Source organism: Lates calcarifer, linkage group LG14, assembly GCF_001640805.2.
Source record: "Lates calcarifer isolate ASB-BC8 linkage group LG14, TLL_Latcal_v3, whole genome shotgun sequence".
NCBI lineage: Eukaryota > Metazoa > Chordata > Actinopteri > Centropomidae > Lates > Lates calcarifer.
Window position 1 is genome coordinate 8,658,466 of NC_066846.1, and position 27,316 is coordinate 8,685,781.

The following is a 27,316-nucleotide window of genomic DNA, read 5'->3' on the forward strand; positions in this document are numbered from 1 at the left end:
GTATGGTAATGTCAACAGATGGCCTTTATCAAAGCTGACTACCTGACTGTCTACAAAATACTTTAAAAAAGGTTTGGTGTACTCTCTTGGAGTTTCCTGTCCTGAAACTTGAAACATTTGGGATTGCCCTCTTGTTTCACGTGGAAGGGGGTAAAAAAAAAAAAATCTGCTTCATTTCACTGACCAGACAGAAAATATTTAGTGCTGGCAGCTCAGTAGTCAGCCAGTGATGAGGCTTGTTTCACTGAGGCTCATTCATTCACAGTAAGTGTATTAATATGTCAAGAAAAGGGATTTCATACTGAAAACTTCCCTCTTTTAGCAACACCTGGCGAAACCAGAAGTAGTAATCAGTGACTCCTCTTGCTCCTTCCCCATCCCTCCTGTGCGTTACTCTTTGTCGGGGGCGTTTCCATTTTAACATCAGGGCGTATCCGCGCTTTGGGAATCAGGAAATACGTTAATGCTGGAAAGAAATCCCTCCCGTAGTGAAGTTTGGTTTGACCACGGCTGCTACTGACCGACCAGACGTCCAACGGTCGCTTGTCAGAAGCATCAGCGGCAACCCACCAGGCCAGCCGCGGTCCCGTCCCTCAATGGCTAACTCAACCATTACGCGTAAGTTTCCAAGTTTTTAAAAAATATATATTTTTAATCTGTTTGGACTTGTATTGGTTATGGTGTAGCACCGTTGCACAGTCAGACTTGTTAATATTCCGTATTTCTCATATCTTCCTCGTGACCGTTTGTTCTCTTTTCAAAACTAATCAAGTTATAGTGGCGGCAGGATGTCGATACGGACCTGTGTATACAACATGTAGCTACCAGCTAACCTGGTTTGTAGAAATTTAACTGCAGGCAAAGTTTTCCTTGAAAACTGCACATAAGCTGTTTGACAGTCAACATACTACACAGCCAACGTAGAAAAAAACATAAAGCACTTAAAAGCTAGGCTATGGAGGAGAAATGTCATTCATTTCCTCACTATAAAGGTGTTGTATAATCCCATCCTCACCACAACTTTTTTTTATAATTATAAGTTTGTGTATCTATGAAACTTAGACATTTTATATGGTATTACTGTTTTTCAGTCAGTCCCTCCTAGTTAATGTACCAAAGGCTACAGGTTGTGCTTGCTTGCACTTTTTTTTATTAGTTAATTACTAATTTTTCAAGGTTACAATGTGATGAGTCCTACAAAGGTAAGTCTGGCACATCTTCACCTGCCTCCAAAGTGCATAGAAAAGGGAAAAAAGTCTGAAGAGGTGAACACTCCAGCAACACTTAGCAGTATAAAGAATAACTTTATTATCAGACCAGTGTGTTTCAGCTTTTGGCCTTCACCATAAATGAGTGGAACTAACTACTAGGGCAAAATAATAATCTTTATCAACAAAAGCCCTGTTCTCATCAGTCTTTCATTGACTGCTGAAGATGTCTCATGAGCGACACTGAATGTTTTACACAGCTATAAAAAAAAAAGCCTCTTGTGGATCTTTTAAAGCACAGCCAAGACCATTTATGTGTCAGAGTAGATTACTGTTAGTGTCTCTGCATCAAGAAATGCTCAAGCAAGTGCTCTCTCTTTTTTTAGTTCCAACCAGTCTCTTTGGTTTTCTCCATAACCTTTAAAATACTGCTGGGCTTGTTTCCATTTTCCATGGCGAGTCCACAGGAGTCTGTGGCTTGCAAAAGGCCGAGGCTGAATCCTCATGCTCATTCAATTAGACCTAGTTATCCAGTACTGGTTTGGAAATAAGAATACACTAATGCACTGTGTGCGTGTGTGGACTGTACAAGCGTACTGTATTTTTTGGATATTTTCAGCTGGCTTCACAACTTCATGTGTTGCTGAACTTATTGGTGACTGGGTGAGCGGCTCCCAACTTGGGGGGTCCCAAGATAAATGCGAGGGTTGCAAGATGATTAGAGATGATTAGAGGGTTTAACTTCTGTCCTTTTTTTCTTCTGAAATTCTGAAACTTTTACTCATTCAAGCCTGTAAAAATCCTTTAAATGAAACAGTCTCTGAGGGAAAACTCGCACTCACGTCCACACAAAAGAAGACCAAGACAAGGGGTCACAAACTGAAGAGAGATGGGCTTTATAGGCAGAACATAAAGCAGGCATAGACTGCTTTAAATGTTACTGACAGTAACATTTATTTAGCTACAGCATTCATTGTAAGACTAAAGCCATTATTAACCTACTGGTAGTTGTGTTTGATATTGTGTTTCATGTTTTATGCATCTGCATACTGACGACTGAGGAAGGGTAGTTTAATGTGCGTGGGGATTTGGGGTACTTTCCTCTCTGTTAATTGCAAATCATCATTTCTTTAGAGCAGACTTTTGCAGATAAGAATTTAACCTGCTGATGGATAGAATTTGTCATTAAAGTTTTCTTGTAATGTATTTCCACTTAATCAGGTGTTGATGAGGCTAGGATGCACTAGTGATGGGTCTGGAGCTGCAGCACTACCTGTGCCAAGCTATATTTTTAAAGCTCCGACAGCAAAATGATCCTAGGTGGGGTTTTTTTTTTACATGTGCAGTCCTGCAGTTCAGTTTTTAGAGTTTTAATTCCTCAAAAATGAGGCAGTTGTTGCCTCACTCCTCAAGTGAATTTTGAATTTCCTGCTTCACTGGTCAGTGTGCAATGTGACAAGGCGGTTAAGCAACTTTTTGCACAAGTGTATACTTGCTAATGTACAGGGTTGCACTGTATATATACATTTATCATTGTGAGAGTTTGTTGTTTTGTAATAATCACAGAGCTAAGATGTGATTATGAAATGTCTCATCTTTATTCATGGATGAGTGTGTTGAGTGACTAAGCAAATAAAGGACCGGGATTTGAAGTGACAGCATTGTCTTGTGTATTCTGGAACAATATGTGGGCAGTTTATGTGAACAGGGTCTCATGAAACACTGTAGGTATAAGCCACAGTCAGACTGAGCCTTTTAATCCATTAATATTCAGTGCTGGAGGTGGAGAGCACAGATTCTCATCCTCCTGTGTTGTTGTGGTGAAAAGAGAAGCTTTGGCGGTGTGTTCACTGTCACTTTCTCAACAGTTTAGAAAAACGGTAACTTTTAATGGACAAGAAAAGAAGGATTTGAGGTTTGGAGGCCTTGTTGTGTCTCTCTGAGCTTTCTGCCTTTCTGAGGGTAAATGGACCACTCAGTCTCCTTGAACAGGTCTAGATTATGAGAATGAATGTGTGGCATTTTGGGTGTTGTGCCCTCAGTTTAATGTTGATATAGACATGGTTGTAAAATGTGAAGGAGAGGTTATTCACTAGCCAAGCAGCAGTGGATGAAGAGATGTCGAATGGTTTCCATTTCCCGTGTCTCTCCTTCTAAATGGAGGAGAGTAATGCAGTTGCATCTGGTTGAGGATCACGTTACTGACGGAGTGCAGCTGAGAAGTCAGTCACTGTTCGATAGGAAACAGTTTAAAGTCTTCACTCGGACTATTATTATATAACACCCAGTTTGCCAAGAAGTGACTCATAAAGTTAGGTTTAGGTTTGTAAACATGCAGCGTGCTTCCTTATGCCATGAGCTTTTCTGCTGATATCAGCGGGTGGAAACATTAACATCCTCTTTTCTGAGATGCCCTTTGGCTCTGTGGTCTTGTCGACTGGTCATCTCATGGATAGTGGGTGGTTTCCATGTGCAAATGTGAGTGGCAAGCAAGAGCAGAGACAACACAAAGTTCAAGACAGGGGAAGATAAAGGGGAAAAAAGAGACAGAGACAGAAAACACAGCTCAGTTTTTTCCCCTAGGTATTTCTGAACACAAATCATCCTCCTTCCTGTGTGTGTTTTTGCAGAGATTGATTTTACATCATCCCGTGAAAGAGGCCGTCGCGGCAAAGACGTCGATAACCTTCAGGCAGACGACTTCTCTCACAGACTAAATCCTAATAAAACTGCAGGAAATTAAACTAGTGGAGCAGTAATGCAGGCCTGTTCGTGTACATCCAACAAAAGGATGCTTGAATTGATGGATTTGACATTAAGGACAGGAATACTTCAGGACCAGAAAATGGGAATATCACTTATCAGAGTGAGTGTTAGAGAGTGCCTCAGTGACTTTGGAGGGAACCACTGTCACTTTGAGGTTGTGGTTTGTTCATAGAGGTCCAGTAGTATTTGATATTTATCTGCTACACCCTTCAGTGCAGCTGCTGTTCACTGTAACACAGCATGTTTTCCTTGTAGCCACAGGGCAGTTTGACCCAGTGAGTGTTTGTCAAGGTGTCACGTCAAGTTCCTCATTTCTAGTGTCAATATGAAACCCGTGTTTATTCCTTTGACAAAACCAAAGCCAAGCCCTTTCAAAGACGGCAGCATTTAGTGTTGTGTTAACATAAGCAGCATCACAAGTACTGCAACTCATAACTGCATGTATCATTTCGACATACCATACTTTCCGGACTATTGAGTGCACCTGACTATAAGCCAGCACCCACTAAATTTAAAAAGAAAAGAAAAAAGTACATATACAGGTCGCACTTGTCTATAAGCCGCAGGTGTCTAAATGTTTTTGCGGCATGAAGCTCGTTAGCCCGTAAAAATCTATAAATTAGCCGCATCATTGTTAAGCCGCAAGTTTCAAAGCATGTGAAAAAAGTAGCGGCTTATAGTCCGGAAATTACGGTATGTGAAACAGTAAATTACAGTACAGAAATGTCAGTAACTTATAAACAGTGTTGATATTTTTACAGTTTATTTTTACACTGTCATTTGTCCCGCTCACTTAGTATCTGGGTCACAATTTCCTAAAAAATTTCTTGTCGATTTGTATCAAGATTGTTTATTTACATTGTGTTGTTGTTTTTTTTAATATATAAAAACACAAGTATCAGCTGATGTAACAGATTTAGAAAACATCCAAATATTGGTTGGTAAGTAAGTTGGTGTTGAATTTCAATGGCAATAATTCATAGTCTGACATGGATAGAGTCAAGCTAACCCAATCCCTTGCAATACTACCTAGACAATAGCAGTTGTCATAGCAACCAAACTCGCAGCACTGACCCTAAGCTAGTAAGCCATGTGATAAACCAGCGTGATTTAAGTCAATCTATAATAAAAGTAATCAATGGTTGCAGCCTTAGATTTGTGATCTGGAGATAATTAAAAAAATGTCTCAGCATTAGTGTATGAATCCACATGAACCACTGTGTGATGTGTATTTGTTTTGAATCGGTCTGTTGGCTCTCTCTCTGTGGACTTCCATCATGGCACCAGCTGTGGTTGCTAAGAGATTTATGACTCAACTCTAAATCCTCCTCAAGGACTCCATTCAATCCATTTGCCAGCCTCCAGTCTTTTTTTGATGCCTTTTAATACAATTCTCTAATTGATGATTATTTCTGAGCCACATGGAGAAGCATGGGACTGAGCCAGCCACTGCAGTCTTCATTACATATCAGCACATGGACACACAACAGTCAGTCACAGGGCGGTCAGCAAGCAGACAAAGGTCTTTATCAGTGTGTTCAGTCTGATGCATCAGGGGACTGGGACAATGGAGGAACACAAATGCCCGTATACATCAGGAGGCACATGGTTAGGTATACAGATACATGTCTGTTCACACACACACACACACAGCGCTGTGGTTGTGGTGCGTTTCAAACCGGGATGAAGGTGTAGTTTCATTCGATATGAGTGAGATTCAGTCCAAACGGTGGTGAGCTCCCACATCTCTCTGTCTGTCTCCGTCTCTCTTTCGGTCTCTCGCTGACTTTCTCTGTCTCACACACACACACACTGATACAGACAGGAAAACAGACAAAAGCCCTCTTGTGTGTTGTGCTGGAATGCCTCACGTGGTTCTCCAGCAGCAGGAGCCAGGACAGGGTTCGCCTATAGCTGACTGCAGGTCACAGTCTACACTTTGACCTCTGACCTGATCAGTTTTGTATTATTTTGTCTAAACTGTAAAATGTAATATGAGAGCATTCAGTCATGTAAATGGAAAACCAGCAAGAGAACCATGGCTTGAACTGGACATCCAGGAGAGAAATTGAATCTCAGAGTATCTTCATAATCAATTAATTAATTAGTCATTTTTAAGTATGATTACAAAACATTTGCTGCTTCTCTTTGCCATATATGATCATGAATGGACAAAACAAGCAACATGTTTATTTGATTGGCATTTTCACTGCTTCTTTATATATCATAGATTAAACAATGAGTGTGTTTCCATCCAGAATTAACACCACCAGCTGTTTCTCTTGATGAAAATGCATATTAATTAACATTTTCTTTTGCCAATGTGGTTAAAGTTTGTACTACATTTGGATGGTAACTCGGCTTTCGAATCGATTAATCAAGACAATCAGGTGATTAATTCTCCTTTTAGTCATTATTCACATCCCTAAAATTAAGTCTTAAAGCTGTGAAATTAAAAGTAGAGTATGTGGTCAGGACTTGCTTCAAGCACCCTTCCCAAGAGTCCCATGGCACCCTGATGGGTCTAAAGTCCAGTGTGTAGGTGGTGGGCATATGGGAGTGGGAGCAGAGGGGGCTCGAGCTACAGTAGTAAAGTTTATGGTCCTTGTGTTCTTTTTGCTGCAGTCGGTTACATAACAAGCCCTAAGATATAACAGACTCTGCTACATGTAGACTGGGTTTATGTGTTTGAGCAGTGTAGTTTATGACTTTACATTTTAATTTCACATCAGGAGTGGGAGTGTAGCACTTACTGGCCTGTAAGGCATCTTAATGAAAGGAGCATAATGAGAGAGAAAGCACTGGATTGCTCCCATCATCATTACCAACAGTTTATAGGACACATGTAAAACTGTCTTTTGGCAGCTTTAGTGAAGTCCTCATTCTCTCTTTTGGTCTGAGTGAATGGAAGAGATGAGTTGATGACATAAACTTTCAAAAACAGTTTCCAAGTTTATCTCCGGTTTGTCTCTGCCTCTTACTCCAAATGGGTCTTCAAAGCTGTGGAGAGGGGACACAGTTTGCACCAGATTGAGCGGTTAGAGGGCAAGAGACAGCAGCGGGCTCGACTGATCCAGGAAGGGAACATGAAAGCTCTGTCGTGTTGCAGCTGATAGCGTTTAAATCCCCTCAGCTGCTCGGCTCAGGCCTCAAGTGCACCCTCAGTCTCACTGTGGATATCAGGTTGCCATCAAGGGCGTTGTAATGGCTGTGTTTTCTGCACTCTGTGTCCTGTTGCAACTACATTTAACCTCATTCCGTTTTTTTGTGTTTGTTTCCCCTCCAGCAGGTCAAACCACAGTTATAGAAAAAGGTGAAGATGGAGCAGCAGGGACAAACCCAGACTACATCGCCTTCGTCCTGGTGCCCGTTTTCTTCCTCTTGGGCCTGCTGGGGGTGGTGATCTGCCATGTGCTGAAGAGGAAAGGCTACCGCTGCACCACAGAGGCCCAGGATGACGACGACGAGGTTTTCGAAGAAGACAAAGACCCCGAACTGGGCGGAGGTAAGGACATCTGAATGAAAGGCAGAAGGAGCTGAGGCAATTTCAACAACTCCTGGGTGTTGAAACAAAAAGGGACATGTCAGAATCTTGGACATTTGTGTGGAACAGTGTCTGACACCCTTGTGATTCGCTTTGTGTTCATTACATCTACATACTCATTGTCTTTAAGACATCCATCATCTGTGTACAACTCACACCCAGAATTACTGCTCAACCAGGCTTATATTAATCCATGTTTATGAAGAAGAGATTCAAGAGCAGCGAGGGAGGGAAGTGAAAAGAGTTTCACGGAGTTGAAGCTCTAAACTGGTAGTACAGTGTTGGTCGGATATTTGCAAAAGGTTTTCTTGTTTTGTCCTCACATTATCTGTGGACAATCCCAGTCAATGCAAACTGCGGCGACAAATAACATACATTGCGCTTACACTTTTAATGTGGAATAGTTCAGCTTATATTAGCAGTAGCCTAATACAACTGTAAGATTGTGAAAAGTAAACATTGAGACTGTTATCAGTGAGAAAGAATTCAAAACAGTAACACTGTGTAACATGTTTCACCCTTTCCTGTCAATTCCTTGTGCACATGAAGGTAGCTTGAATCCAGCACAAGAATGCCTGACCCCACAACTGATAAAAGTACTATATAGACCCCTAATTAAAATATGTACGTAGATTTAGTTGCTGAAAAAATGCAGTGTAACGAATTCTAACTTTAATACCTTTCAGCCTCTCCACCTTGTCTTCCACTTTGCTTCACAACAGAAGCTCATGAATTGAAAAATTCCCTTCAAGTTAAACATTAACTATGGCCTAATTCTCTCTATCAGACTGTGATGCTATTGTTTCTCAGTCAATGGAAAAGTAAATGCAGAAGAAGTGATTTCTTTCACGTCGGTTCCCAAATTAGTCATTGGGCTGCATCTGGTTTTCCTTTTTCCTGTCATGTGGTTTTGAAAATCAAGGTCACACATGATGCAGTAAACTCACTTTGATGCTCTCACCTGTTCTCTAGTTCTTACAGGCTTGTATTACATTCCTGACTCTAATAAGCTTGGAGAGTTCCACGTACTGTAGGTGCGGACAGATGATAAGAATAGACAAGTGATGTGAATGGCTCCTTTCTTTGCCAAAATCCTGGCGCTGTCACCAGTTCTGTGTGCAGAAAACAGATTAAAAATGCTATAACTCGACATAGGTCAGAGCTTATTTAAGAAATATATATGTATTTTATTCATCATTGAATAAAAAGTGTCGTGTTTCTCAGAAAACGCCTGTGAAATCACATATGTAAGCTCAGAGGTGCTATCACTGCCATATTTAAGTTATCTCCTCCATCATTTTTCTGTTAAATTCCTGTCTTATCTCAGCCATGTTCCTCTGTTGAGAGAAGGTCTCTGTCTTTTTAAGAAGTGGAGGCCAACAGAAACCAGGAAGACATTTGGCATTCACATCACTCATGTTCTGACTCAACTAGGGGTGTGTTAAGTGAGGTGAAACAAAAAATTTCTCCACACAGGGCCTGTTTAATTTCCCTTGGCTCGTAATTATATGCTAAATTGTTATGGAACTTGTGTACGTTATGAGTTTTTCTGCCCTTCTTCTCGGATATCACAGTTGACTCCTTGAACTTTACTGGACAAAAAACACATGTTTGCTTCTTTAGTTTCCCTTTTTCTGCAGGAGTCATGCCACTTTTTTGTGAGTACAGTGCCACTCAGAGAGAGCTAAGATTTGCGATCTCTCTATTTCTTTCTATATCTCTCAAGTTCAGACATGAATCTTGGCATCGCTGGTTTGCCCTGCGGTATGTCACAGGCATTAGAAATGTTATGGAAAGAAAGAACTGTTTACTCTATGCTGCCAAGATCAGCAGGAGACCCTGCTGTCTGCCTTTCTCACTTATCTGTTATCATACAGCTGACCTCTCCACAGTTTTCCTCCCAGCATATAAAGTCTCCACTGTTTCCCATGTTGCTCCAAGGCCACCATTGAATCCTGTCAATTATTGATGTCATTTGTTATGTGGAGTAGATATTGAAACACAGAGGCATAAAGCTGGTTTCTACCCGGGCAAAAGTCATGAATGCACTCGGGTATTCCCCCGCCTGTCTCTGGGTTTCTGCCTTTTGTCAAACAGCCCTACCCTTTCTCTGTCATATGTCGAAACAAAAGAGTAGGGTATACATAAAAAACAAAAAAACACGTGTGTGTTTTGTCCTCTTTCATTCAGTCCTTCCAGTCCTCTCTTGTTTCCTTGATCAGGTTTCCTCTTCTATTACTCCATCTTTCTATCTTTGTCTCTTCTACCTGCCAAACTGCTTGGGATGTTTATTAGTTATGAGCAGTGTCTTTACATTGTGCAGGTCAGTGTTAAAAATCAGGATTTTCAGAAAGTGCTGAAAGAGTGTTATGTTTATCAGAAGTAAGGAAGTAATCAACAGGAAACTGTAGGAAGTGCTCACAAGGGTGTGTGCTGTATGGAAGGGCTCATTGTCAGATATCTTGAGAAAAGACAGTTAAAGACGTTTTTAAGACTGAACAATGTCAACCAAATTAAATGACATAGTATTTTTTACCTGATACATAGACGCTGATACTTTCACTATATTTTAGGAAATAAATTTGATGAATTAACAGACGTAAGAAATAATTAGCAATCTATGTATGATGGCCAAACAGACATTTGTTGTTTACCACACTCTGTTAGGATAGCCTGACATGTTGTCATTCTGGCAACTTTAATAGAACCTGTAAAGCTGCACTAATCAATATTTTTTGTTTTACCAGTGCATCAAATGACAGTGTATCACTCTTAGTGATAAATTTACAGAGAATTATCAACCAACCTTGCACTTCCTCTCCGTTGTACAGGACTTTTATAGCATCTGTCAGCTCATTGTTTTGGTTCTGCAGCCTGCAACTTTATCGTTTTGATTCACTCCCACAGCTCTCATCTGCATACAATACGATACAATAACAGTCCCTCAGGACTTGGTGGAGAACAACACAGAGCAAAAAAATAGGTAATATGAATACATTCGTCAGGATGCTCAAAACACAGCTCAGAAGGAGTACTAATCTTGCTCCTAATAAGCAACTGTTCACTCACACACTAGCCATAATTTAAGTTAGTGTTGTGTGTAGAGCTTCTTCTACTGCCCCCAAGTGGCCAAAAATTCCATTAATGCAGGTTCAAGACTCCAAAACACAACAGAAAAAAATATTAATAATATTTTCACAACCAACACCCCAGACAATATCCAGACAATATTGTATCAGTGTATTGTTAAGCTTTAATCACTTGAAAAGATAATAATAAAACAAAATGCTCCATAAGTCTATGTGTGGTCCCATTACAACAAATTAATTGCATTTCTGCTCCAGTACAACAGTAAAACCTGGGGGAGTAATGCCATCAAGCTGCGATATTAATAGGTGCTTTTCAATTATGATTTATGGATGTCTCATTTTACAAGGTAAAAGCATCCTGCCTGTTGAAGCCCTTAGGCCATGCCTATAGTCAGTGTTTTAAAACCTCCTCTGAAAACATTTAAACACAAGCTTTTAGGCTGTAGTGTTTTTTCTTCATGTTTTACTGACGCTATATTTCCCTGACATGTTAATTAATGTCTGGCTCTCAGCCCTTTGTTAAGCTGTAGCTTCAATTAATGATGAACCATCAAAGCTGCTTGATGACGTTATGATTTTAAACGGCTATTACCAACTTACTAATGGCAGTGTTTCTATTTGTGTTCTGCTTGTTGTTTCAGAGCTGAACGACACCCTCAGTGACAACAATGACACAGTTGGACAGATTGTTCACTACATCATGAAAAATGAAGGTATGTGTCCGACTAACTAAACGAAAACGTCACATTAGACCTCTGTTTTTGCGTCTGTCATTTAAGGAGCAGGTATTTTTATGACTGTGCAGCGGCTGTGGATACATGTCAGTACAACAGCGTCTCACAGTTTCTCACATCTTATAATAAAGGTCTTTGAATGCATCACTGTGAGGGGGTTAAACCTTGGTCAGGTCCAGCCTTTATTAGCTCTCCTCACTGAAGTTATTACGGCCAGTACTCCATTATTGTTTTGGCATTGTCACACACTATTCAGGAAGGAAGTGTGTGTGTCGGTTTCTGTTTTGCAGTAGATGTGTGTAATCAGAGCACTTCTCAGAAGAATTTGGCTCAGGGATCAGGATCTGGTAATCAGGACAAACTGGACACTGCTGAGGAATTTCAAGGAAAATTTATGACGACTGTGGTTACATCACTGTTTCCTGTGTAAGTTATTATATTTTGTTTGACATTTAGAGGTTCAGTCTTAAGTTCCAGTTGAGATTATTTCATTGTTATTAATAGCTTTACTTGGGTGATGTCCATAACTTGACACAAGCAGGCCAGCTGAACATTTTATTGACTGACTGTCCACGCTGGAGATGGAGTGTTAAGCAGAATTGTCTGAAGTAAAAAGAGGAATTAGAGTCTGGTTGTGTTGTGACAGTAGAGCTTTGACTGACTGTGTGGTTTTAGCCTGTATACATAAAGAGCAAATGTTAGCTTTCAACAGTTTACGCTTCGTCAGACAGCACAGAAATCATTTGTGAAGAGGCAGAGACAATTACACTGCAGCAGATTGTACTGTCATTTTTACTGCATGCCATGCGAGCTGTTTAGGACACGGGGTTCAGTTCAACACTTCGAAAATATAGCTCTGCATCTCATTTGTTATAAGATGTAAAAGGCCAGGAAACTCGTGGCTCAAAGCTCTCAGTTTCTGGCAATATTGGCCACAATTACCATCCCCGGTTTAGCAGTTTCTCCAAGCACAATCAATATTTCGAAGTCCGTTTCTATGAGGATCCTGTCCTACAGCTGATTTCAACACTGCAGTCTAAACCCCCACGATATCATATCTTATCCAGATGTCTGACACACGATGACAGATGACGGTTGTCCTGTCTCGGTAACTGGCCATCAACACTGTGTTATAAATTGATTTTTCTGTCCACCCCTCTGAGGCGAGCTCTGAGCTGACTCATCATTGCTTTTGTTGCAACAGTAATATTTGCAGTTGGAGTTGGAAGTCCGTTAACTATGACTCACCCTCACAATGTCAGACGTGGCATGATTCGGGACTCCCAACAGTGGAAATATTCAGTATTCTAAGGTTGTCACATATTTCCATGTTTTCATGGAAATACTCCTTGAAGTACATGTGAAGTGATTTGTGCATGTTATATTTCTACTTGCATCAGCAGTGTGTATAAATACACAGAAGAAGAACTGAGTAGAGCATGAGTAACAGTCGTCGTTTTTATGGCTGAGTGAAGACTGCCATCTACAGAGAGTACTCATTTAGTACCTGTGTTGCCTCATTACATAGCAAAGAATAATAGCAAGAATATTATACCCTTCACTTTTCTGTTCTTTTTCAATACAATATTAAGAAAAATAATTCTTAAAGATGATAAGACCCGTACTCAAATTGCTATATGTGTGTCTTGTGGGCATTTTACCTTGTGATTTAGAGGCTGAAGAGGCGTTTCACTTCTGAGGGAGTAACTTCAAAACCTCTTAGACTGAAAGTTGAAATTACCCACAGTTAGTCAGGTACTGTATCTGCAGGAATTAGATAGTGAAAACATTACAGATAGTGTTTTTTTCCTTTTAAAAGCCCCTGTCTTGTCCATGTCTTCTATAACACTGAATATTCACTAAATAAGCACCAATAAAATTTATGTTTTGACACAAATAACAGTAGGTATTATTTTAATTTACCCTGAAATTCTTCTTCTGGACTGTGTGGGTGTGGTTTGGTCAGATTCGATTGACAGTGGCCTGCATCGTAAGCAAACAGACATCAGCGTTTCAAACCAGTCTGAAAAAGCAAGACTGAAAATACAGAATGTAGAACAATACAGAAAAATACAGAAATCCATCATGTAAAATAAACTGTTGTAACTGACGCAGGAAGTTGTGTTTTCACCTTCAGTCATGACTAAGAAGTTTTGTTTCGAGGGTCTGTAAAGACCAGACATTGACCCAAACCCGAAACCTTTTTCTAGTCTCATATTTATTCACCCAGTGCCACAGTCCTGAACCAGTATCCTCGAGCAGACTAAATGACTAAATCAAAAGCATGTTCATAATACTTCGGGTCTAAAAATACCAATGATATGAGGATGACACGGGGTGATAAGAGGGACAGTGGTGTTGAGTCAGTCGTCTGTGCATGATCACATGGATTCATAACATGAAACTCCTGCCTTCACCTACATGAGTCATCTCTGGGTGTCAGTGCGGCTCAGTACATCCTCCCATTTATTTAAGGTATGGACGAATTCCTTCATGGCGAAGTCAGTGAACACATCAGGGCCAGGCCTTAGGGGAGCAAATTATGTAAATCTCTATCTGTCTATAGCTGTCTGCTCTGTGTTGATGCTACACGGTCTCAGAAGTTGATAGTTGTTGTTGATGTGCAGTAAAGAAATTCAAAACCTGACCAGGAATCAAACTTTCAGAGTCATATTCTGGAGTTAGTTTGCTCTGACAAAAGTTCTCCCTGGTTTGCCACTCTCCCCTGAGGTTGTTGTGTGTACAGTAATTGTGTTCAGTGACTGCATGTGATGTGCCATTTAATTGTGTTAAGGAGTTAATCTGTTGCAGCCATCTTTCAATAAGCGCTCACTGGAGCGTTCTCCTTGCTTATTCCCAATGCAACTGTTATCTCTCCTCCTTTCTTCTATCTGTATGAGTGTGTAACTTCCTCTCTCTCTTCTTTTTAAGCAAACTCGGACGCCCTGAAAGCCATGGTTCATGAGAACAGCATTGATTCTGATGGGTAAGTTGCTACAAAAAACAATCAAGTTCCTCCAATTCCATCTGCTATTAATATTACTTTTTGTCTTTCTCTGATTCATTTGAAAATAAATGAGCAAAGGCCAACACTGTTATCCATCTCAACCACCAGGTGGCACCATAAGCCTCCGTTACAGTCTGTTGGTGTCACTACTGAAGTGACTGAACTGAGACTTGTTAGGGCAGGAAATGAACAGTCAAGGCAATCAGGCCACATTTCTCTTCTGATACTTTTCCAGATTGGCAGGGCTTGATTGAGGGTAAGCAGCTGGGGACTATTCCCGAAATGCCACTGTGCCCCATATCACTGTATTGAGGGATTATTAAAGCATATTGAGCACAGTTGTTGGCATGTTTCCTTAGCGGATTTCAAGCCAGAATACACTGAGTGTGACCATGACTCCACTTCAAAGGGGAGCACTGGGCAAAGAAAGAGTAGATATTTTTGATCTACAGCTTTAGAACTACAGAAGTCTGCATTAGTGCTGAAATAATTGAATGACTGATGATGAATCTGCAGTTATTGATAATTGATTACGCCTTATTGTGCAAAAATACCAAATATTTGCTGGCTCCAGCTTCACAAATGTGAGTATTTGTTCCTTGTTTGTTGTATGTCACTGTAACTTTTTGACTGTTGGTCAGGCAAAAGAAGCAATTTGGATACACACACCATCTTGGACTTAGGGAGTTTGTTTTACTATTTTACCTTGATAAATATTCTAATACTATTATAAACAATTGACAGATTAAAGGTTTTATATGTAGGGTTTTTTGTTTACAATGTTAGCATTAACTGCTTTTTACTTACCCGTCTTGAGGAAACGTTAAGAGTAACATAAAACTTTATTTCTTTACTCACCAAGAGCTGTGGTGGAAAGCAACACCAGTGTTAGCTCTTGTTTTGATTCTGTTCATCACATTTCTTCTTCTGAAGTTAGCATGCTAACCAGCTAGCCTCGGTCTGTCATGTCTCATATTAACACTAGAACAACAATGGTTGAAGCTCTTGTTTATAAACAGCTGTTAATGCTAATGTTAGCTATGTAGCAATAGTAAAAACTCACATATAACACCTTTAAGTGATAATGAAAATAACTGACATTCACTAAATCCCTACCCTGAACAGTGTTCATCTAATCATAGCTTAGCAACCATAACTAGGCACAGCAGTCGTGTCAATCTTCAATTTACAGACTAAATTTTACGGACCAGAAACAAAGTTTAATCTGCTTTAACGTAAGCTTCAGTTGTTAGCATGTCTGGCTAAGTAGCTTTCTGTCTACAGTAGAGTGACAGAGCCTGACTGCCAGTTTCAGGTGGGGTTGTGAGTTATGCTAAGCAGCTAAACAGGGCTGTGTTAGAATTAAATATTAGTCTGAATCTTACATTTTTTCCTCATCATGCTTGATTACTAGAACCAGCATGCTCTACACTGCAATTCAAAAACAATACTGTTTATTTATTTCTATGTCCTCTGCATGAATCATAAACTGGTGACTTTTTACCTCCGCCCTCCTTTGGCCTCATTTGACCCTTCTGTCTGCCTCTGTTTCGTAAATCAAAGACGTAATGTCTCAAAAATCTCTAAGATGTTTAGTTGTTGTATGAGAATGGAAATTATCACAGGCATAGCAACAGTAACTAAGCTGACGGTCAATAGAAAATCATCAGTTGTTATTTGCAGCTCTCGCCTGCATTTGATGACCAGGATCCTATTTAATAGCATAAAATCTATAGGCCTTGAAACATTCACATCGACTTCTCAAATCAAAGGCTGCCTGCTTGTCCCTTCTGAAACGACCCTGCATCATAAGCAAGAGCTGATGGTTCAAACTGAGATTAGACGTCATCACGATTCATCCCACCATTCGTCTGCACAGAGCAGAGTAAATGAGCGAGTGTTGTGCAGCTTTGTGGCTGAGATAAGGGGAGAGGGAGTTGGGCAGATAGACAGATAGGAGGAGGAGATGCTTGTGACAGTGGAGGAGTCTAAGTAAATCGAGTTAGCGGAGTATGTTTTCCCCTCTCTCTCCTCCTGTCATCTTTCTTGTCCCGCTGCACATTGTTCTGGGAGGAAAGGAAGAGAGATAAAGAGAGGGAGAGATGTTCTCTTTTGTTGGGGAAGAAACAGTGTTGATAAATGGTGGGAGCGTCGCCTCTGCCAAGAATTAGGTACTGAGGTATTCTGCTCAGTCACATTGGGTGTCCTGGAAAAAAACAAAATAAAACAAAAAAAAAAATCAGCAGAAATCTGCAATCGCACACATTTCCCTGATGTCACTTTCATGTGTCTCGCTTCTTCAGTTCTCTCTCCAAAATCTCTTTTTCCACACATTTCCATGTTTTCTCTCCCGTTTCCCTTCACTTTGTAGCTCATTTTGTTCAATACTCTCTCTAGTTCTCCCTCCGATCTCTCGCTGTTGCTCTTCATATCGTTCTCTGTTTCTCTCAGCCAGGTCGGGCAGCCTGCCAGTGGATCACTTAGAAATGGAGGAAAAGGGGGGAGGAGGGGTATCAGCGAGGGTAATTTATGGGACACTTAAGGGGGTGGAGGGGTGGGGGAGGGAAGGGGAAAGGAGTGAGGGATGGAGAGATGCTACAAGGAGGAGAGTGACTGTAGTGTGGCCAGGGCTCACTATCTGCCTCTCCAGGTTCAGTGCTTAACTTCCCCTCAGCTCACTGCTGCTCTACCCATCACTACTCCAGCATCCACCTCACCACCATCTCTGTCCTCTTTCCTCTTCCCACAGCACCACCTCTGTTCACATCACTTTTTTTCTCCCTGTAATCATGTCTTCTCTTCCTCCTGTGGAGCAAACTGATGTTTCATACTCATCACGGATCCTCACGCTGCACATGTGCATCATACATGTTTCTACACATGCATGTCACTGGTTGTATGTCTACCACTTGATACCAGATCATTTTCCCCCTTGAACATGGTATTACGTTGAAAATATAAATCTGTCAGTCCGCAGGCTGGGAACATGCTGGTTTATATGGTATGGCCATAAATATGCACACATACTCTTTGTAGTTTTGGTCTGAGGCGATTTTTAAATGATTTTTACTAGGCCCCTGAGTTCCAGTTGAGGGAAGTCTAAGATAGTTCAAAACTAGAAGCACAGCTAACAATTATTTTTATTTTCAATTTCCCAAAGTGATCAATCAATTGTCCATCAAATATCTAATAAAATGCCTGGTATAATTTCCCAGCGCTCTGTTCATTTTCCCATCACTTGACAAAGAAAAGCAGCAAATCCTTTCATCTAGGAAGCTGGAATCAGACAACGTTTGGCCTCTTTGCTAAAAAATGCGTGAGAGAAATAATCAATTATCAAAATATGAGTTAATTAATTTTCTGTCCACTGACTTACCACTTAAACTCTACTTGAAACTGATGGAGACTGTGTCTTATTACACCAATATATTCACAAATTTTTCAGTCAAATCTGTGAAATGTCAGAAAATAATGAAAATATGTGTCCAAGTAAAATTGATATAGCAGAGAGTTTGACTGTTTTTATTTGATAAAGGGCTTAAATGATTTCTCACATGTCAGAATAGTTGGCAGTACATCTCCTGTCGATTGAATAATCCATTACTTTGATTGTTTTAGCTCTACACAGAATAATATTACAGTGCTTCACTTTGTGGTAGCATGTTAATCTTCAGTTGTATACTGAGCATCCCTCCTCCCACTGTCTCACAGTGAGCGTCCATTTCCATGGTACCTCCCCAGCATTGACTGAGAAAGACACACAGCTCATTATTATTCCTCCTGTCCCTTGACTCACATTGTGTAGGCATACATACTGTATATAATATGTTTATGTCAATGAGCAGAAATACTGTTTATTCTACCTTTGTGTGTAAACAGTGTGAAGAGCTGCTCTCCAGGGTCATAAAACATCCACACACAGCTTCTCTCAAAAAAAGATAGAGAGCAAACAGACAAGTGAGCTGGCCTCAATTAGTTCCTGTTAACACACTTCTAAGATAAATACTGTATGAAACAGGAGAGAAAACAGTGTGTGTTGTGATCGCTTGTATGTCACAGGTGTTGCCAGTGTGTAATTCTCTGCCAATCAGATGTCCCACACGTTACCTGATGCCTGCTCCGAACAGGAAGTCGCTTCTATTATTACTTTAAACATAATTGCCATTCAGAGCGATCCTCAAAGTGATTGTTTTTTGCCCGGTTGAAGTATGAAATATTAATGTGTCATTTCTGCAGTGGTGCGCTGTGATAAAGGAAGGACTGCAGGATTCAATGAGCTTGAGCTCTCCGTAAAATCTCAGTGAAATGGAAATGTTTTGGGCTGAATGTAGGTCAGTTTGTGAAAGGTCTCACTTCTCAAAGCTGCACATTTGACAGCTGATCCTGAAAAGAAAAGTCGTTTTTGTTTTATTTCATCTTTGATGTTGTGTGAAGCTGTAACAGTTGCTGACCTATAAATGGTTCATTTCTCTTTGTTGCATAATTATTGTTCAGGGGCTATTTTACTTTATTTTGCCTGTGCTCTGCTCATAATAATTGGCCATAGTAATCCAGCAGCAACCCTGATTACACACACATATCATAATTAATGTGTAATCGTGTGCTATAATGTGTAATATATAGTTGCGCCATTACTGAAGCAGAAGGTTTCACAATCACTAACTTCTTGCTCGTCTTCCCTCAGTCCTCCTCTCACCCCGACCTCTCCCGGCACCCCGACCCCTCCGATGACTCCCATATCACCGGGGGCGCCACCAGGAGCCGCCAAGCACACCTGCAGCCACCTGCACACCATCGGCGGCCTCGGTGGCCAGAAGAACATCTGCAACCGCTGCAGCCAGAAGAAGTGGCCGCTGATGAGGAAGCCGTCAGCGGCACGCAAGGCAGAGCAGCGCCGCAGCCACTACGGAGAGGTCACGGTCCTGGCTGTGGGCAGGTGGGCAGGTGTGTGTGAATGTGTGTGAATGTGTTGCTGCCTTTTTTTTTTAATCTCCAGGATTTCTTAGTGACCCCACACAAGGTGGTTTAATTAGCAGAGGTAAATTAAAACTTAGACAGTTTGCCCCAGAGGCACATCAGGCTCGAGTGCACACACGACAGCAAAAATCAAACATTAACTCGAAACAATCGCCACTGAAAAACAAACCCTTAATCCGGTAGGTTGACTTTTCTGTGGCCTTTGACATCAGGCTAGTGACCTGGAAAACACACGGTCGAGGTGTCGCCCGGGAACACACAAGCTGCAGGGTTCAGAGTGTGTCGAGGTTTTAGTGTGAAGCCTCGGTGGTTAACCTGTGTTGTGTGGCAGCGACCCCTGTTAAAAACACACCGGAAACAGAGAAAGTTGTGATGTCTAACAGCTTTCTGCCTGAGTTTGCTGTTTATTATTAGTTTGGAGCATGTTGTTGAACTTAATTCATCATCAGTTATTTGACGTCAACAAATACACACATAATTAATAGGAAAAGGGGGACAAAACACAAATCACGACATTAAAAACAAAAGATATGTAGCTATAAGCTTAAAAACTATATGAGTAATTGGTGCTAATACATGAATAAATAAGTGAAAATATGAAAATGTGTGTTTTAAATGACACAAAATAATGCAGCCTTACAAAAAGCATAAAAAATGACCTATAAATAATAAATAAGGCAGATGGCAGAGGGGATAAAGGACTTCTACAGGCAGATAGAACCTGCTTTGATAATGATGTGAGATGGCAGTCTAAATGAATGCATGATTAAAGGCAGATTCCCTATGGAGCTTTAGACCTCTAGTAGTGCTGTAGAGCTGTTTTTCTATGAGCGTGTCCCCGTTAAGTTTAACCCATATAACACACACACAGGTGATGTGATACACACTCTTACCGGTAGTGTCACATTATTCCACCGATCAACAGGTGGCGGTAACACGCTAAGATGTGCTGCAGGGAAGCCGGCTGCTAGCAAGTAAACTGAAATGTAAAAAATGCTTGATTTAAAATACTTTGCTTATGAGGAGGGAAGGGCACTGAACACATTTGATAGAGCTCATTGTGTTTCCGTGAGTAACAGTGCATGTAAACATCATTTGTTGGGAATGGCGGTCTTGTCTTTGTAGGAGTCAGTAATCGTGAGGCCTGTTGTGTGAAATAAACCCTCTTGTGCTCATTTTTGTGGACGAATGAATCTTTTCCTTTGTTTTAAAGTGGTTTAACAAAAAAGCACCACTTTGGGAATTAAACCCCTGCAGCATGCTACCGTTATAAATCCGTTACAGTTCATGTCGTTTGTGCCCTCGATGTTTTAAGTAAAGAGACCATTTTTTTTTAGTCCGCTGGTGAACCCAGGAAAGTGTGCAGCCTCGTCTCCGTCACGCAGCGAGCGTTCTCCTCATCCTTAATGTCCCGCCGCGAGCTGATTGGGATGCAGAGAGGTGCTCATTTTATTTGTATGCCCAGATGAATGGCCGTGCACACAGAGGGGTCAGCATGAACTGGATACGAATATTCATTTGCTGATTTAATTAAAGCTTTGGTGTGTGTGTGTACGTGTGTGAGTGGTGAGTGAATGAGGGGTTGTGAGTGAGGTGTAAAGTTTAGGTGAGTGTGTGTTGCCAGATGCCAGCTGTGGTACAAATGAGAATAACTGTCACCCACTGAGTTTATGTCCACGGTTATGAACTTAGCCATGACATTTTCATTAAAGGAATATTTTCTGTGACTTATTTATGTTGCGTAAAATATAAATATACTATAATATACAAAGAGAAAAAACAAACAGCAAAGTTGGTCAGCAAAGTTCTGCCATCCTTCTTAAAAACTTTCTTAGAAGAGTTCAGTTCAATGAGCTGTAAGTATTTTTTTCTGTCATTTCAGCCACTGGAGTCCTCACATAAGAACATGAGCTCGTTTTAATGATCCAACTCTGCAGTGTCGGAGACCTCCTGCCTCGCGTTGTGTGTTTTTATATTGATTTTTGTTCCTTCCCAGGTTCCGGGTGACAAAGTGTGAAAAACCGACCAGGGAGAGGAGGACTCTGCTAATAACAGACTCCAACGGGAGCGTCCCTACGTCACCCACAGAGGCGGAGCCACGAAGCCGGATGACACCAGAGTCCCAGCAGGTCTGTGTCCTGGAATCTTTTTCACCTCACACTCTCTTTGTCTTTGTTTCCCATCGGGCTCCTCCCCGCTGACACCCTGTGTGTAAATAAGTGTGGCTTATGTATGCAAAATTATTAATGTGTGTAGACTAGCGCTGCAGCTAGTCTGTGCTTTATTTATTTATTTATTTATTTATTTTTTCCAATGGATGTATGAAGACTTGGTGACAATATCTTAACATCGGATAAATTGTTAAATATCTCAAAAGTCAATCAACAAAATTAATCAGCAACTGTTTAGATAACTGAGTGAGTGTTTCAATTTTTGAAGCAAAAATACTAAACATTCACTAATTTCAGCTTCTCAAATGTGAGGATTTTGTGTTTATGATATATGACAGTAAACTGAATATCTATTACAACAGCCCAAAACTATCTCTAGATATAGTTTTGGGCTGTTTGGTCGAATAAATAAAGTAACTTAAAAATGTCACCTTGGGCTCTGGGAAATTATACTCAGCATTATTTTGACCATTTTAGTCCATCCATCCATTATCTGGACCACTTACATCTGTAAGGGTCACAGGTGGCTGGAGCCTATCCCAGCAGACACTGGGTGAGAGGCGGAGTACACCCTGGACAGATCGCCAGTCCATCGCAGGGCCAACATATATACACAGACAACCATTAAATGCAGAGGCAGTTTATACCAAGAAAAAAAACAAACTTGTGAATCACTATTTTAGTATAACAGAGATAAAACTTAGTAGAAAATCTGTTTTCTCTCTGTTAAGACAGAAACAGCTGCCTGTTAATTATATTAAGCAGAGCAATGTTAATGTGATTTCAGGAGAATTATGTAAAACGAGCGTTTAAAACTTCATGAAGAAGAGAAAGCTGCAGCAACATTCAGCCTCCAGTTGCTGTTTTCTGTTTACATTACAGGAGCTCTGCTTTATGAAATTGCAAAGCTCCCAGTGATCATGAGCTGCCTCCGCTCGTCTCTCCTCAGTGTTTCATTTATTGTTTACAAGAGTGCGCGGAGAAATCGTCTCTTCCTGTCGACTCTGCTGTTGAACAGCATGGAAATTTCCCTCGTAGTTGATGATTGCTTTTCAGATTCCTCTGTGACAAAATGTTCAGAAACATTCAACACTCTCAGCAGCAGAGAACAAGCAGAGAAAACTGCCACTGTTGCTTTAAAGTGAGTCATGTGGGATTGAGCACTAATTCAGCCTAAATATTAGTCATCAGAGGTGCATGCGTGATAATCACATTTCACGTTCATACAGTCAACCTCATTTTTCATGACAGTTTTCTGTGTAGGTGCTCACCCCAGTTTTATAGCACTGTAGAAATTTAAATAGCGGTTTGAGCTGGGCACTGTAGTCTGCTTTTTCTTTTCCAAAATAAAAGAAGAAAATCCAGATCTGTTCAACGTTTCACATCTTCAGTACAAGTGTGAGTGCCACAGACAGAGTAGGGAAGTTGAAGTGTAATGAGACAAACTAAAGCATTTTCATGGGATTCATGCTGCTTCAGGTACAAGTGTTGCCAGAACACTGCACAATGCACTGTAATACTTAACTGTGGAAAGTTAGGACATCATTTTATCTTAGTTGTGACGCCTGCATGGTAAGTAGAAATACCATCCTTATCCTTTAGATGATATCATGTGCATTACTTAATTTTATTAAATATTTATAAGATTTTTAAAATCTAAAATGTGATGTAATTCACTGATTTTTTTCCAGAAGAGTTTTCTAAAATGCTTTGGGTGCTGTATCAGAACAACTCACCCTGGGCTCTGTTACGGTTTGTTTTCTAGTTATCAGAAAAATTCCCAGACAGATCCTGAAATCCAGGCTCAGTAATATGAGAGTCTTGGTCTCAGACTCCGGGACGGGCCTGTTGGACTGGATCAATGTCATAACCAAATTTGTTTTAGGGTGGAGAGACATTACGCTCATGTTTCATAGATGATACAAATGCAAAGAATCCATTTACAGCTGTAGAAACATTTTTAACTTCAGTGTCATTTCATGCTATTGACTTTTAGCTTGACTGCGTGAGGAAGAAAAATGCCTTCAGCCCAGGAAAATAAACCCTGTAGCGTGGATGAACGATGGCAGAACATTCATAATCAGGCTGATAACAAGATTATTGACTCTCTTGATTAATGATAATTTTCTGTATTAAATGAAGTTTATTTCCCTCCCAGCAGGCGCCTGTAGACAACTTGGACAGAGAGAAACGATAAAAATCCAGGTAACGTGTCATATTTTTTATTAGTGACATGCATGTCTTCATTATCTTGAACGTATCTGTGTCTAACCACGTTTATTCTCCAACTTTACAGCTTTAGAGGAGCAACATCTGGACACTTTTTAAACCCAAACGAGAACATTGAAACATCAGCACAGGAGGAAGAGTCGACCCGAGAATCGTCTCTCCACATTCTCGCTCCACAGGGAGCAAAACATGCTGCTGATGAAGACGACAGTGGTTATTTCACAAGTAGAACAGGGGGTAAGGTGTGTGTAGTTGTGATACACTCCATTTTCCTCCTATAACAGATTTACAGTGGTGCCTTGCTCGAGGGTTTTTAGGCAGGGCAGCTGCTTGATGTCAAGGAACCCTGAACCAGGGCTCTCCCAATGAACTAAGGTCTTATCACTCAACATGTCGATGTGGTCCATGATGTTTGTACATATGTTTTTAACATGTTATCAGCCAGTTTATTTATTAAACTACTTCCCCAGGAACAGGTACAGCCAGTGTGAGATAAAGTTAGAGGCAGTCATTCCCAAACAGGAAGAAGGAACAACCTGATATAGTAGCCGCAGAGCCGGGAAACAGACTGGAGTGTTAGTCGATGTGATAAGAGGAAAACAGCAGTAATCACATCCTGTAATGGCGTGAACATGATGTCAAAGTGTTCCCTGTTGTCAGCATGATTAAGCATCCTCACTGAGGTTGGGGTGTCTGTCTGCTTTTCAGACTGATAATCTCATCTCTCAGTGTTGATTTTCCAATCTGACCTCTAATGATGAAGAATGTACAGTATTCTATGTCAAACAGCAAATTAGACACAGGCAGCGCACTCAATGTTTTTTTTTAAACTAAGTGACAGTGTTATTTTCACAACAGCAGCAAAACTTAAAGCTGCACTTTTTTTGGCCACTTGAGGGCAGCAAAACAAACTGTCAATCAACATTGATGTATTACTCAGGAGACATGGAGCGACACTAATATTCATTTTGAGTCATGTGGAAGTCTAATATTCACTCTACTTTTAGCTCTAGTTTGGTTATTACCAACTCCTGAGAGAAATATCTGCCTCTTTAGCTGCTAAATGCCCCACCTGTTAGTCGCTAACTTCGTCTGTCTGCTGCCTTGTGTTAATCAGGAAGAACACAGTTGGTTTACCAGAACTTTTTTGGTAAAAACGGCTAGCTACATAAGAAAAAAAACTTTGATGCGAGCTGTGAGAGTGAATCAACATAGCTGTGTGCCATAAATCCAAAACAATTAGCTTAAAGATACCAAAACACTAAGTAAAGCTGCAGAGTTAGTACTAATTCTCTGTGGGTTTATCACATCAAAAAACCCCTTTTGTCTTACCTATAGCCATGTGACCAGTTGTTAATATAAAAATATTGACTGTTGCAACTTACATTTACAATGCTAAACACAGACATTTAGACTTGAATTATATGTTGTTGTTTTTTTTAGACTGCTAAAATGTATTCTATAACAAAAATATAATTTATAGAGGTATCACATTATATTGGCTTAGACGTAGGATTTCTCAAACACATTTTAGGTTAAAGATTATTTACAAACAAACAAAGGAAGAGGGCAGTTTTTGATTTGATGAACCTCAAAGCAAAAAGCTTTTACCTGTTCATTTAATATCAGTCTTTTCATGTCCCTATCGACTTCGCTCTGGTGTATATGTAGAATGAATCTTCATCTGTTGAAGTCAAATGAAGCTACTTATTTTAATTCAGCCTGGATTTATCAGATTTTACAACGAGCTGCCTTTATATTAATCATCAGTGTACTAAGGGGTCATGTGTAGATACTGTACAAATGACTTAATCTGTTATGGATTATCTGTCAGTTGTTCCGCCAGGATGTAAGCCTTACTTTTTTCTAATGAAATGTGCCTTTCATTTCTAATCACGTGTCTACTTGCATGGGTGTGTTTTATAGTGAAGGACAGACAACGTGTGCTGCCGTTCAACAAGCGTTTACAGTGTCAAGAATCATTTGTTGTAGAGAGCAATTCAGTGAAAGATCTGAATGTTACCTCCAAAAATACTGTGTGGTCTGGCTTTAAATCTGTGTGTGAGTGTGTGTGTATATCTGTGTATGAGAGAGAGAGTGTGTACCTTAGAGAGGGAGACAGATGCAAATGAGTGACTTTTACAATTCCTCCATTAAGCAAAGTGTCATTTCTCAAAACTTTGTCTTACTCTTATATGTGACCCTTCTGACTGTGAGTCATGTTAACTTTGAACTGTCACCTCTGTTTTGAGGATTTTGGGAAACACAAAGTCTGACAAAAAAAAAAAAAAAACCTATACAGGTGCAAGCAGCAGAAGCCTCCCAAAGCTTTAATTTTACATTAATAATTTAAAACACTGTCTGAAACCAATTGAACAAAAACACAGCTCAGAAATTAGATGGACAGATGCAGTCCATGTACACTTTGTTGCTCAGTGCTCCATCAAACAGCTTCAGGTACATTTCCACCACAGTCTGCGCTGAGGTAGGGCCGACCCTGATTTGCATAGAGCTCAGGGAAATCAAGACAGATTACAATCAGCCTTGTGATCCTGCCAACAGAGACGTATTTACTACACGTGTCAGAGTTCACGTCTCCTAAATGTCTGCAACAGAGCTGGCAGGTGTTAGCATCACCCCCCAGTGAGAATGAGATCCAGGTTGAGAAATACTGAGAATTCTTTAAATAATCAGACGATTCAAATTTTTCCAACTCCAAATACAAACAGAAGACATGAAATGACAATGAATGTGAAACAGTTAGTTCTCTATTGTCCAGTGTTCTCTAATTGCCAAATCAGTTTAGTTGAATTATTATTATTATTATTTTTTTTACATTTAACATTCTTGACAATACCCAGAATAAATCAATCTTCGTTAACCACAGCAAAGAGCGCACACCCTCCAGATGTGTTTTGAACTGACATCAGTAGTTTGAAGTGTCTACCTCTTTTATCCTTGGGTTTAAAAAAAACAAACCAAAAACGAAAAAAAACGATCTGATCAAGCAGCAGAGTGAACTTGAGGTTTCTTAAAGGGCCTGTTCCACTGACTTTATTCATAAAAGGTTAGTTTACAAGTCACAGGGTTAAAATAGTTGTATGATATCTTCAGGAGTTGACCCTAATGATGTCATAGTGATGTCACCAGGGGGTTATCTCGACCTGGACTACAAACTTAAAAACACAAAGCTTTTGTTTGTAGTTTTTGACTCATACCAGAAACTAAAGGTCTGAATATTTTGGGTCCTGCTGCTTTTTTTTTTTTTTTTTTTTTTTTGACCATATTTAAAATTGTTTCATGCGTCTTTATGTTAAGTGCCACACTAAATCTTCAGTGTCGCCCTTTAAAGAACCTTAATCAGCCAACTATATCGTTGCTCCGGGTCACTGCGATCAAAACGTATCATATTACACGTTTTGTTTCATCAACTTGTGAATGTCATGTCATTGTGCCTGTTTGTTTTTTGTTTTTTTTTTGTAGAAACCTTCACACACATTCTGTTATTCATATTTTGGGACAGTGTGCTGTTTTTATTGTTATATAATGAAAGAAAATAAAGCTGACTAATACATATCAAAATATAAATAA

The 27,316-nt window shown here is 40.2% G+C and overlaps 1 protein-coding gene across 5 annotated transcripts; it reads left to right on the plus strand.

The window, feature by feature from the left end:
* The first annotated feature begins 447 nt into the window (after positions 1-447).
* On the plus strand, positions 448-27,316 carry rell1 (RELT like 1). Of its 5 annotated transcripts, none has more exons than XM_018696468.2 (8): positions 449-618; positions 7,264-7,479; positions 11,249-11,320; positions 14,273-14,327; positions 19,033-19,284; positions 21,322-21,454; positions 23,655-23,701; positions 23,793-27,316. In XM_018696468.2, exons 1-7 carry the CDS (start codon positions 597-599, stop codon positions 23,691-23,693), a joined length of 789 nt encoding a protein of 262 aa, XP_018551984.1. In that variant the 5' UTR covers positions 449-596; the 3' UTR covers positions 23,694-23,701; positions 23,793-27,316. The 5 variants fall into 5 exon arrangements, 3 of the variants coding, with proteins under 3 accessions (XP_018551984.1, XP_018551981.1, XP_018551982.1); XM_018696465.2 differs by having other exon boundaries at positions 451-618; positions 7,261-7,479; XM_018696466.2 differs by having other exon boundaries at positions 453-618; positions 7,261-7,479; positions 23,658-23,701.